The sequence below is a fragment of the Pholis gunnellus genome, assembly GCF_910591455.1.
Source record: "Pholis gunnellus genome assembly, chromosome: 15".
Lineage (NCBI taxonomy): Eukaryota > Metazoa > Chordata > Actinopteri > Perciformes > Pholidae > Pholis > Pholis gunnellus.
In genome coordinates this window covers 14482034-14496321 of record NC_136542.1, presented here as the reverse complement: position 1 = coordinate 14496321, position 14288 = coordinate 14482034, and the positions used below count along the sequence as shown (strand labels likewise).

The window sequence follows — 14288 nt, the reverse complement described above, 5'->3', positions numbered from 1 at the left end:
CTTAAGCTGCAAGTTTTGCTTTACATACAGTTGCTACTCAGCATTGGAAGTAATGAGGATCTTGGGAGAGCGCTTGTTTTGTGAGCCACCGCAGGCCTGCGCTCGTCCCCTACAGGGAAAGTTAACTGGCATTAGCCCCCGGCTTGGAGAGGCATTGACTCGCACCCATTGAGATCTAAACCACCATTATTGGAGCCTGCTGTTTATCTGCCTGTTTCCCCTAAAGACACGGGCAAGAAGGGGATATTACCTTGGTGTGTGTCTATGTGTATGTGTGGTGGGTTTGTGTAGGTGTGTGTGTGTGTGTGTGTGTGTGTGTGTGCGTGCATTTCAGCCTAAGGGTTGTATTAAGAGATGCTGCTGAAGCAGCCCTTTCACTCTACCCTACACCAGTCAATTAGTGCTCACCGGCGTTACTTCACTTTAGCAAAAATGGCCCCTGCTGCTTCAGGGGTCTTTATTTGTGAGAAACAGTTGGGGCGTGTGTGTTTGTGTGCGTGTGTGTGTGCGTGTGCGTGCAGAGGCATCTTGGTGTATAGCCTACATCTATCAGCACACACTTGTGAGCATGTACACACATGTCTGCTAATGCACACCAGCACCCTCCTTTCATCAGCAATTAATAAAAAGCTTGTGATTGACCCTCTGGTTAACTTTTCTTCATTGCCATCACTCTTATACGCACACACACACACACACACACACACACACACGCAGTAGCTCCTCAGCTTAATATTACCAGGGCCCTGAAACAAAACAGAAATATGGCCACAAATGCTCTCCCTCGGCTTTGAACTTCCCCGGCATTTGCGTTTGAAACTCTGTTGAAAAAAAAAAAGCTTCAAAGACACACACTCCCTCTCTTCAAAGGAGACTCAGGGTTGCCTCGACAGTCCTCGCGGAAGAGAAATTTAAAATGTGTATTGGGTTTTTAGCGAGGAGCATTATCTCCAAAAATGCAATGAACTCCCATTACTTTTGGCCCGGCTGCCTTGTATCATGAGCCTAGAGTAGAAAATGGTTCTGCTTGCTAAGTGTCTTTTTTTACAAAAAGGAAATTACAGTTGTTTGACTTTTCAGCACAATTTCAAAAGAGCATTTTCGTTCTAGATATCTTCCTGTTTGCTCTTGTCCTTTTACGCCGTCTCTCTAAAACTACATCAACGCGATCAAAACATCCGACCTGTTCATCTTTGAAGCCTAGCGGTCTCTGCTAGGTCAGTGTTAATGAGTCGTGTTTGAAGACCGACCATCAAAAATCACAGATTGGAAGGATACTTAAGTTCTTTCAGGATAAAATCATCTAGTTAATATAGTTTAATTACAATTAATTAAAAGCAAAAGAACCTTGCTTCTGCACCGCTGCTCCCATTAAAACCTAATGCGAGCGGCAGGGATTTTTTTTTTTTATCATGTTAATTTGCATGCGTTTTTTGTATGTTTATATGAGTGTGCTCAGCTGGGCGCTTGAGGAGGTGTAAATTGCCAGTGGTAATGACAGTGGGTGAAGATGCAGGCTGAGGGACAGCGATGTATTGCCGCGCCACTGATGGCCACATGTGTTAATTGTGTTATAGAGCACTAATGGGAACACTGGCACTATGAAGGACAAACACAAAGAGATCTAAACGCAGAAACAACGACACGTTCAAGCACATACGCATGAAAACATGGTTAGTTATAGACTTAAAAGTTCAAACGATATACGAGAATGTTCAGCAACATATAAACACAGTGCCTGTTACTCTTAAAAGCCCTCAAACCTACATCAAATATGCAAACACTCATCCGATCGAAACTGATCTGAATTCATAGGTAATCACTGAAAAAAGCCTCAGAAAGAAAAAAAACATTTCTGATTTTTAATTTACAAAAAGAAACATATTTACATGTAGTACATAGTTTAAGGCAGACTTACAAGCCATCTTACAAAGGTGCAAAGCAAATATTAACTCACTCATTTGTTTTACATTTTCATTCATAGCAAGCAAAGATGGCCTTTTTTCTTTGGACAGGCAAAGATGTACAGTCGGCTCCGGCTGGCATTTAGCTCTCCTCGCTCTCTCTCATCAGCACGTGGAGAAGAACTGCACGTCAAAGATTCAGCGTATGAATTATTAATGGTACGGATTAAACGTGCCAGGGCTCACTGTTTGTTTTATTTGGACGTAATTATTTAATGGCACCTTGTTAAAAGTGATCGTAAGGAGAGGAGGAAGGCACGGTAGGAGAGGAAGAGGAGACAATGTGGGAAGAAGCTCTGTTTGGACAGTAATTGGTAGTGAAATAATTACGTAGTGCTCCAAGCTTCACTCGTTCATCGCAGAGACAGAGGGAAGGAGGGGTGAGGCCTTGTCACACTCAACTATACTTCCACTCCTCTCTTATCTGTTCTTCAATTTCCTCTTTTTCCACAAGGATCTCTTGTTTCTTGTCGTTCTTCTTTTACCCTCTTCGTCTTCTCTCTCTCTTATTCTCTCTCCCTCGCACTGCACAGACGCAAACTCGTGTGTTTTTGCATTAATCTCGTCTCTGGTGACAATTTACATGGGTTTGTGGAGAGAGTATTGGAGCATGGAGGGCACCGTTCCCTATTTGTACCTTCGATGTGGCTCACACACACACACACACACACACACACACACACACACACACACACATATACAGCACAAGCTGCTGCCACCAGCACTCTGCCATCCAAACAAACAGAGTCTGACAGCATAGCCGGTGCCTGGCATGCATCCCTGCTCACACACAAACACACACACACACACACACACACAAGGGCCAGCTTTTATCGTGGGGTCGACATCCATTGTTCAAGGGTTCAGTAAACTCCTGCTAGCAGGCTTTATCCTCGGTACCCATTCACCCATCTCAACTTGTGCTGCAGCTAAATGTGTCCCTCCGGCAACAGGTGGCCATGACCCTCCAGTCAGACACATAAACACAGAGCACATAAACAGTACAACAAGGTGTTCATGAACATATTAGTGGTGGAAAGTAACTAAGTGCCTTTGATAGAGTGCTGTGCATAGGTATAGTTTGAGGTACTTGTACATGAGTATTTTTATTATTACAAACTACCTTATCCTTCTATTGTGCTACATTTTAGGGGGACATGTATGTACTTTGGAATCATTGGTTAATTTTTCAGTAGAAGTACTTTGCAGATTTACATTTACATAAAAAACATGTGATAAGTTGATAAAACATCATGCATAGATGAATATAAAGTAGTTCAAACTCGCTCCCACTTGACCAACTAAATGTTGCATTATGTGTTAAAGGGACAGTGTGTAACATGTAGGGGGGTTTATTGGCAGATACTTAATATAATATTTATAACTATGTTTTAATCAGTGTATAATCACCTGGAACTAAGAATCGTTATGTTTTCCTTAGCTTAAAAAGGAAGTCCTCTTCCACTATGTCCGGCAATCTTGCACCGCCATGTTTCTACAGCAGCGCAGACACCGGCTCTCACGTTTGACTTTATCTGAAGGTAGAGATATGTAACTACACTCGTTACTGTACGTGCAATCAAATACTTGCGAGTGAAAAGCCAATACTTTATCGATACATCTTGTGAAACCTAATTCAGTCGGCCACCGCCGCTATGTTTACGCAAGCACCGCATGAACGATCGGCCAAAAGTTATTTTAATAAGACTTCTCTGCCGGCTGAGACAAAGCAGCCAGATGGACAGACGACAGCAGGGATGACTGATACTGACGGATGTATCAGTGACTTTATATGTTGACTTTGCTGTTGTAGACATAACTATTATCTAAATTATAAATAACTACTAATTCTGTTCTGAATATATATTTTTGTCATGTAGAAGAACCGAGTATTGATAAGAGTAGCCCCTAGTTGTACCAAAATCCTAAAGATATCCCTGTAGGACACCGTAGTTCTCCGATTTGTTTCAACAAGTTTGTTTCAGTTGAGTTGTTTCAACCTTCCCACAAACCACTAGATGCCAATAAAACCTACACACTGTCTCTTTAAGACATTATAATAATCCCAAAACACATATGCATCATAATAAACATTCTGAAATGGACCATTTTGCATAATGAGTACTTTTTAAAAATAATTTCCTGCTTCCCTTGTGTGATTTACTTTGTAACTTGTAATGGAGTATTGAAACATTTTTTTGTATTGCTACCTTTACTTAAGTTAAGAAGCGCCTCTTTCAGCACCAGTAGCACACATAGACGACCCTAGCTAGTGCTAGTGTTAACTCAGGGTTTCTTCAATGCTTGCACTCTGACGTTTCCCCTTCCCTCCACCGCATGGTGACAGACTAATCGAATATTCCCTCTTTGAAGCAGCGCAGTTGGATCTATTCATGTGTGAGGCAGGGGGTCTGTCTGTGTGTGTGTGTGTGTGTGAGAGAGAGAAAATATTTCAACACATATCCTATGCACCTTCGTGCTCTTACGTGTGTTTCCTTGTGTGTTTTGAGTGTGTTTATTTACACTTGTTTGTCCAATTACTTTTACATCTGTGTGTGTGTGTGTGTGTATGCGTGTGTTAGTGTTGTGCAGCCTGGTGTATGGAAATGTTGTTTATGCAGTTTTATGCAAAGCAATTATGTTGACTTAATTGGGTTTGTTTATGTGGAGAGTGTGCCACCTCCAGTCATGTTTTACTGCTACTGTGGACAGACACATCACACACACACGCACACACACTTCTTGAAATAGCACACTTTCTACTGCGTGATTGAATAATGCAAAGTGTTTTCTTTATAATAAGGGATGTCTATTCACTGTGAGTTTGAAGGACACCGTAGCAGAAACATTTTAGTAATACATCACTCTAGCAGCACTTCGTAATGTGGCATCATGAGTAAAAGATAACTTTTGGCACATAATGCTATTTCAATAGAAGTCAAATCTTTTGCCGTAATCGTACAAATATGTAGTGACAATCATCACTGAACATGTACAGTTGAATTACGTCAATGCTCCGTGTATGTTCGGGCATGCTGCATTTCACATACATGATATGTAACCACTGGATTTTTCATCCACAGCAAAGTACAACCAGTGCAGTTTGACAAAACAAAGCACTTTTCCCCTCGTCTCTCCCTCTCCTCATTGTCGCAGGTCTGAATCCAATGATAAAAGGTTAATTTGCCATCTCTCTCCTTCCTCTGGGCCAAATCAATCCACCATAGTCTCTGTCTGCCTTTGTCCTAATCAGACCCTCAACTCACTATTGGATTTCAATGGAACAGGCGCAGCCCAAAGACCTGCACAACCACCTAATCAATGAACCTCAAATGGCTCTGGTTTTCTATAGGGGATCGCTCTGGTTTTAATGCTTACATAAGGAAGTGGCACAGGGTCCAATGACTTGATATGTCCTCTGGAAGTGCGTTTGTCATTTAGCTAACAGTGAATCACAAACAACTTCATGTATAGTGATTGTGCTGAGCGCTCGGTGTGTCTATACATTTGGCATTGAACCTTTCTAACTCTATTGCTTGAAGCTGAAGAAACACATCCAGGGCAGCCTCATTGTTTTTCTCTTGGCATTCAAACTACAGAAAACTTTTTTCATTTGAACCAGGTTCCTTCTGTGTCATGAAAGAAATGCAGAAAGAAAGACAAAAGTGGTCCTTCAGCGCTCTATTGTTACAGCCGTTCCTGCAGTTTCCTTCCATTTTCAGACGCAAATATAGAAATATAAATCCATTTTCTATTGTCGCTTTCATCCAAAGAAGGGAATGTGATTCATACAAAACATTTTCTTTTAACGTGACAACTTTTGTTACAGCCTGCTGAACCTTTGCAACTCTAAAATGTGTCAAGTTAGTGCAGCATCTCTGAATCTTCATGTTGTCCTTCAGGTTCCGCCATGGCCCCGCAGAGCTCTGGGAATGGACCAGAAGGAGCCCAACCGCCAATCACCCGCTCACCTATGGCTCAGGAGAAAGGTATGTGTGTATGTGTGTTTTATCCGTGCACTGGCCAGCATTTGTTTCTGAAGAATAGTGACAGATCATCAGTTTACACAGAGGTTAATGTCTGTACAGTGGAAGGCTGTGTGTTCGCGTTCACGTGTGTGTTTATGACATGAGTTTTGTTTTAGTGAAACTTAGTGGCGAGCCCAAACAGAAGACCAAATGCATACATTGAAGTCTCTGTACGTGTGCAACAGAAACCGTTTCCACAAGGAATCCAGTTTGTACATCACACTCAGATTAAAAGAGTCCGTGTAAATCAAACTTGTGTTTTTCTTGTCTCTTGTTTTTGTTTTTTTACATTCCACACTAGGGGGGCATGAAGAGTAGAGATCATAAGAGAGACAAACTGAAATGTTGTATGTTAGCAAAGCTCAGAGAATAGCACCAAGAAGGGTTGTAATGAAAGGTTTTCTGAGGGAGCAAAAGGACTTGGAGCCAAAGATGTTAGCGCAACTATCTAAACAAAGACTATGGCTGGTTTGGCCCAATGCAGGGCTTTGTTCTTCTTTCTTCTGCTGTTCCAAAGTGACCTCCTTCAGCACGCGCAGCACATATTTCTCTGCATTGTTGACAGCATGTGTCTGAAACTAACTTTTTAAACATAGTGGTTTTACTGGATGATAGTTGTTGCAGTTGAGGCTGAGCAGGTGCTCTCACCAAAAACAAAAAAACACGCACGGACACGAGGTTTTACCATCATGCATCATTTTCCAACACAGGGCGTGGGGAACCATGGTTTGGTAAATATGTAAAAGTAAACACGTACAACAACTAATCCGTGACTTGGTTCAAGTCAGAGTGTGTTCATTTGATAAAGCCACTTCAGTTTTGCCCACAACTTGTTGCCAGAGGCTTGTAAAATGATTGCTAACCCACAAGCCACATGTGCCTGCCAAATGGGAAATTGTTTCCAGCAATTATGGCCACTTCTCGAGTATTACTACAAACAACAGAATTGCTCATTTAAAAAAAAACAAAAAATTGCATCCATACAACATTGCAAAAAAAAAAACAACCTGAAAGACTGGGATGTAACCTTAATGGAATGACTGTGATGCTCCCTCTCTATCACCCACCCAAGAGAAGTTAACATAGAGTGAGTGGATGGATGAAGACAGAGAGAGAGAGAGAGTGCAGCACTATAAGAGGTTATTTCTCAACATGATGAAATCAAGCCAGAGATTTAATGCTGCTCTCTAATGCCTGTAAACCAAGAGCCCTCCCCTGCCCGGTCTAGAAAAACGCTGTGCCGGTTAACAGGGCTCCGAGTTGTTTTTGCTGTTTTTCCTAGCAAGGATTACCCACCCAGCCCCCACCAAGCAACACACGCCCCACTTTGCTCAAGTGCCGGCCTCCCTAAGAGCATCTCTCCACTCTTCATTTCCATAAATCCGCTGAATGTCCCTTTCCCCCCCCCACTGTCTCTCGCGTGCTTCGCTGGCTGCCTGTTGTTGTTGTCCGGCTGAGAGCTTCATTCGCTTTGCCAGAAAGAAAGAATGGTTTGTGTGTGTGTGTGTGTGTGTGTGTGTGTGTGTGTGTGTGTGTGTGTGTGTGTGTAGAGAGGGAACGAAGCAGAGAGAGAAATCCTTGAATGTGTTATTTGCTTTTAGCACTGTCTGCACAATGTTCCTCTCCCCATCCATTTTCCAGGCAATTTAAAGTGCGATATTACACACTGTAATTTTTTTCTCCTCCTCTCCAGAATCCCCTTACCCTAATGGAAGCAAAACATTACAATAATGTCCTCGCTCCTTAAACCCAGCACTCGCAGCCTAAGCACTTTCAGGCCCCAATCGCTCTTTCCCTCCGTTGCTCTGTCTTTCCCTCCCACACTCACTTTCTCTCTCACTGCCTCTCTCTCTCTCACACTGCCTCTCTCTCTCGTTCTCTTTCTCTCTCTGTCTTAGCCTCCGTCTCTTTCCTGCACACACAGACACACACTCACACACACACAGACATAGAGCGTTTATTGCTCTCTTCCTCCGTTATCTCCCCCCACACACTCAGAAACACAAATCTGTGCACACATGTATGTGCACACAGGCATATAGTGAAAAACGCACATAGCATTTTTAAACCTTTATCTCCCTCCTCTCTCCTCACAGTTTTTACTCGCTCTCTGAGCAGAAACAAGGAATTATACAAGTGTCAACTTGCACTTTCCAACTCCGTCGTTTCCCTAAACCCCAAACTCGCTAAAGAGCCGGTCTGTGCACGCCCATTCAACAAAGCGGATAGCTATCAAAGTTTACAGTCGAGCAGACCCAATCCATTTACACCCAATCATTAAAACTGAATCCCCCCCCCCCCACACACACACACACAAACACACGCCCTCATCTTTCTCCCTCAATGGCCGTCCAGCAACCTTTCCCCATTCGTTGTGGATTTGGAGACCTTTCAGTGGGTTTTAAAAAACGAAAGGGGCCGCTTGAAAGAGCGAAGCCCAGGCGAGGATCGCTCCAAATGTCAATTTGAATGGTGGAGGCGAGTTTGGGCCTGAGAGGCTTTGACACATCCATTGACAGAACGTCTTAGAATAACATAGTAGCCATGGTCAGATCACCATCTTGTTCTGTGGAGATAATCAGCACACATTTGGCCCTTTTTTTCTCCTTCTTCTTTGTTGCGCACAGACCCCTGCACACATACATCTTTAAGGCCAGCGATACACTTGACCTGTGCTTTCACCACTGATAAAGTTCACTAAACGTTCTGTGTGTGTGTGTGTGTCTTTATTTCTGCTCAGGGTTCCTTTTACATGTCAGCCTGTCCTTTTTGTGCATGTTTTGTCTAATACCTGCTCCATGCTGTGTTCCTCACTGATGCGTATCTACGAGTAACGGGAGCCCATGCTAAGGTAACGGATTAGAAAAGGCAAGGTCTCTTTACACAAGGAAATTGAATGGATATCCCGGTTTAGAAAAATAATCAGTTTTGATTTCACTCCACAAAGGACTCATTGGGTATTTGGCATTTTATAAGCAAAGTGTTGACATTCCCTTTGTATGTCTATTCATGTGTTTCAGGGTTCATGTCCAACATGCAGAGGAACCAGGGTAGCTCTCAGTTTGCCTCTCCTCAGTCCGGACCTCCTATGTCCCCCCACCCCTCCCCTGGGGGCCCGTTGTACTCTGTGGTGGGACCCTATTCCCAGAGCGGCCCTTCAGGCCCTTATGGACCTCAAGGATCACAGTATGGACAACAAGGTTGGAGCTGGTTTGCCCAAATTGCCATTACAACAAACTTGTTTTCATTGGTGCAATTTCACTTAGGAATCAAAGTGTCGGCCCACTGATTGTCCATAAACGGAAATGCCTATTAAAGGCTCTGGCCTTTAGAAAAGATCTGGCCTTTAGATCCATTGAGGTTTGGTGACATATCGACCACTTGCAGGACTAGTTTGTAAACTACTGTAGCCGACGAGCTAATCGCTAACATGGCTCCAAGCGTGGAATATTCTATTGCTAATCAGGTCCCCAAGCATCTTTCTGTTTTCTGTATGTGCCATTTACCCCCCCCCCCCCCCAGGTATTTGTTCTCAGGATTATACATCATTTCAATCGATGAGGAGTTTTATTGAAGAGGGGGAAAGAATCTCTCTGAGCTAACGAGTTTGCTAGACGCTCACTGTCACTTAGCAATCTTGCTGGACGCTTACAAGATAATAAGTTTGCGGTTTATTCAAAATACATATTTGCACCCTTGACTCCTGTCTCGTAACTGTTTGCATACCAGCCCTCAACACAGGAGGGTTGAATAATCCGCTAATAAGGTACATGCACCTCAATTTTGGACTCCAAGGCTGTCCCTTAAAGGTCAGCACTGTCAAGACGCCTTGGTGTTGTTCAATGGCGCAAATTTGCGCGTACACCAAAGTTGAACTCAAAACCAAAACTTGAAGTGGATTTACTTACACACTTAGATTAAATGCGGACGTGACCAGGCCTAAACACTTAATCGTGCAGTATTATCAACAAAACTAACATATGAGATTTTTTATTTGAAGCAACACATTCATTTTTGGACTATTCAGGTGAGAAAATTACACAATTAATCACACACATACACACACGTTGTTAATGGGACAAAGTCAACACTAGTTTGAAATTGTTTTTATATCAGATTTAGCTGTACATTTGAGATAATGCTCCACATTGTGTTTACTAAAGTCTTAGCTAAGAGCACCCGAGCCAATAATCTATTGAAGACAGATCAAGGAGTCCTGCTTTGTAGTCTACCTCCATTAAGCAGCGGTGTTGACATTATCTCGGGGCTCGGAGATTGAGTCCTTGGAGCCTGATTCATTGAAAGACTATTCAAAACCCCAAAAGATAGAATTTGATTTTCCACTGTGACTCCTTTCAAACTTAACGATGAATTATTAATCATGAAAAACACGAACAGGCCCCGTGTTGACTTACTTTGTTGACTCTTACCTGACTTCAGTTTTGCGGAAGAGCTTTCTGCTTTCTGACTTATTGGAGTGATGAATACGCACATCGCTCATTCAGAAGGAGTCTGGCCTCAGATGGGAGAGCCACATTTGTCTTTTTTGATGACTCTTGACCCCCATTTCACAGTCACATTGGGCCTTGACATCAGTGTCATTGGTTTCAAAGAGAGTTTGCTAATGAGGAATACAAAAGGACTCATTTTGAAAGACATCCTCCATTTCTGTCTCTCACTCTATCCGTCTCTCTCTAACACTCCCATACACATACACACACAGATATAGTTTTCACTCGTCCTGTGTGGTGGGTCTCCCCGTGGGCATTAAAAACCCAGCTTCCTGAGGGTGTGACTCTCAGAATATTCATGAGACACTTGAACTCTGGACGGACCTCTTGGCCCTCCTCATGATAAGCTTATGAGGTAGCTTGAGAATGACACGTCGTTAGGTTTATCCGCTGAATGATGATGTCCAGTGGATTACTTACTTTAGTAAAAGTACAAAATGATTAGCATTTAAATATACTTAAAAGTACCAACAGTAAAAGTACTCACTATTCAAAATGGCTCATTTTCAGAGTAATGTGAATAAATCAACAGACTCAAAACTCTGAGACTTTTAAAAAGAAAAGAATCTCATGCGTTTAAAAGTATATTGTTCAGCATTTCAATATATGTGGCTAACTAACATAATTAAAATGAGGTTTTACGCCTAGCTAACTCCTCTGCTAATTTGCTGCAGTTGTTCCAGATACCGTTAACTAATTTAAAATGATTCGGTTAAAGTCCTTTATGTGATCAATGTGGGAACAACATTTTAGACTGTTCCTGAATAATCATTGTAATATACAGTTCAGTTTACTACAGTAAATACTGTAGGTCTGATAAAACATTTGGTAAATCAGGCACATCAACCATCAATCCAAGCCTTTTGTGATACTTGAGAAAAAAAAATAAAAAAAAATAAAAAGATTCCCTGAAATTTGGGGAAACATTTTGGATCGCTCTCTGTAATCGAGCGTTCTCCGCTCACTTGTTTCCTCCAACGTACGACTCCTGGCAATCCAGCAAACGTTGACATCTGCTGTTGTACTTAGTTTTCCGCCATTGGCGACACACCAGATGAAACATTATGGTATTTCTTTGGTAAATGTGTGTTTTAACGTGTCACCTTGATAAATGTGCCCATCCGTGCGTGTGTTTTCCCAAAGTTGCGTCCTCTCCCTCTCATTTGTTAATGTTGATTAATAGCCCTAATGCATTTGGTATTTGGTCTCCCTTCTCCACCCACTCGTATCTCTTAATGTGACTTTGGCTGGGCTGACAGCCCAGTAAGCAGACAGCGAAAAATAAAGAAATAAAGTACGCAGAGAGCGACAGCGAGGCGGACTAGCCCGAAGAGGCTCTGGAGGCAGATGAGCGTGAAATCTCACTCGGATGACAGGAGAGATGTTCCCATCAGAAACGGAAAGAACAGCTCAGGCTCACTCTCTTCTCATCACACACACACACACAGTATATACATACTGATGTATGTGTACTCTCATTCAAATTTAATACACTTGCTACTGACCTGCATCTGTCCTGTAGTAGTACTCTTGGATATTTTCAGACAGCAGCGCAGCAAGTACCCCCAAACACGTGGCACTTCTTGAGTGGCTACATTTGTATCTTCGCATGTTACCTCCATGCATCCATTATCCGTAACCGCTTGTCTTATTCAGGGTCGCGGGGGGGGGGGGGGGGGGGGGGGGGGGGGGGTTGTCAGACTATCACAGGGCTGAGGTCTTAGCAAGGTTAAACGTTGTTGTTTTCGACGGACCACCCAGCACTTCTCTCTACACCGGCACTGTACCAACGCAATGAGCTCACTGGGATGAATGAGAAGGTTTTTTGATGCAGTGTTATTGCCTGCCTGAACTCGGCCATAACCTTATGTAAAAAATATAAAATGGCCCCTTTAAACTGGTAACTGGAGGATTTTTCAAAAGTATGGAAAAATGACTCCCAACACCTTCAGTACTGGAAAGTATTAATATGTGGACATACTCAGGGTCCCAGTTCTTTAGGGGCCCGTCAGGGACCTGTTTAGGTTGAACAGGGCAGACAGCTGCTGGTCATTGTTCGTAATGACAGCTCCATCTGCTTCCCTTCCTTCTCCTAAGCACACTGGCTAATTAGCCAGCCATTAGCCAACACAGAAACGCACTCCAAGTTTCTGAACTCTGCTCTGCTGTTTGTCTTGGCCTGCATGCCAATGCTAAGAGAACCCAACTCTTAAGCTGTCTGTGTTTGGTGTGCGACACCAAATTTCCGGCAATCTCGCTCGCCACACACACTAGCGCGCTAACAGTTTGAAGCTCGCCAAAGAGCATGTCTGGTGTTGTGTAAGGGAAGGCTGCAGCACTGCTCTTTTATCAGGGGCTAATGACTGCAGTAGAGCTTGTGTAATCGACTACGTAAGCCCTTCCAACATACGGTTACGGTGATGCATGACTCTGCAGGAGGATATGGCCCTTCTACAAACAACACTAAAATATTTAGTGCTTTTTTCCAGAGATCTTTGATTCCACGAGGCTGCTTCCAAGACTGTAACCAAAGATTTTCTTCCAGATTTATGCGCAGCGGAACCCTGCCAAAGCTTTCCCTCCCTTTTGCTGTTTTCTAATGGGGAGCTCTTAAAGTGACTGCCCAGTATTTCCCCCCAAAAATATGTATGCCTCTTTATGTTCATGGCTGTCGTTTGAAAGCCCTCTTTATCCAAAGTTAAACTGATCTCGTACTGTGTGTTGACATCGGGCTTCTCAGGACTCAAATAACTCCAACAGCTGCTTTCAAGACATGCACTTGGACATGGTACAGAGCCAGCATGTTGACAACAGTGGACACCACAGACAGACGGGGGGGGGGGGGGGGGGGGGGGGGATCTCAGGCCATTACAGGAGAGAGATTTGGAGTCCGTCTCAGCTCTGCTCTCTCTCTCCCTCCCATTGCATAGCTTCCCCCCCCCCCCCCCCCCCCCCCCCTTGAGGGGTTAAGCACTCGCTGGTAATGACCATGCCTCAGACAGCACTTTTAAGCCTTAGTGCCTTCCTGGAGCGGCGGTGTAATTCAGCCAAAAAAGCCAGCGCCTGGAGGAGGGAGTGGAGTTTTTCGGAGGAAATTGACAGTGTGTGGAGCTCGGCGGCCCCCAAGGCGCACCCCCATCCCTGCTTAGGCTCAGACGCCCTGCCGGGGAAGGTGCTGAGGTGGCTGGGAGAGGACGTGGGAGCCTCAGGCAAGAAGAAGACGCCGCAACAAAACTGTCCATCCCAGCAAGTCACACATGTGTGCTGCAAGAGAAACAGTTAGAATTCGGTAAAATAATGTTATTGTTACTGAATAATAGTGAATGACACTTTAATTTGCATCACAAGGGGAAAGTAGAGGAGACGGTGTACCATAGCAACCATACTGACGGTTTAGAAAATGTAACTCTGAGTAAGATGGAACGAAACGAGTACCAGGGTGTCGGATTCTTGTCAACACACTGCATTTCTTTCCCCAACCAAATACGTCTTTCCTCCAACCACTACATCCGCAAAAAAAAAAAAAAGTGAAAGGGAAAAAAATGCTGTTATTCATTTCTTTTATTTGTGTTCATCCACATGTGGACACGGACGGCCTGACCTGCTGCTGTCCTTGGCAGCTCAAGCATGCAGCCATGTAATCTGCGTTTCACTCCTTATTGATGGAGTTCACAGATCCGGAGGGCTCTCTGGCGCACCATCATACCTTACTCCACTGTAGCCGGGAGAATGACTGCCTCGGCTGTTAGCAGTGGACGGTCCAGTCTGCTGAGGAAGCAGTAGAC

General features: G+C 43.6%; 1 protein-coding gene across 5 annotated transcripts in view; it reads left to right on the top strand.

Annotated features, from left to right (window-relative positions):
• The window catches only part of arid1b (AT-rich interactive domain 1B), a 161784-nt gene that overhangs the window by 118237 nt on the left and 29259 nt on the right, over positions 1 to 14288 (top strand). For all 5 annotated transcript variants that reach the window (XM_079174873.1, XM_079174872.1, XM_079174871.1 and 2 more), the window contains exons 6-7: positions 5867 to 5953; positions 9013 to 9192. In XM_079174873.1, the coding sequence (XP_079030999.1) occupies positions 5867 to 5953; positions 9013 to 9192 (267 nt within the window). The remainder of the gene's footprint in view (positions 1 to 5866; positions 5954 to 9012; positions 9193 to 14288) is intronic.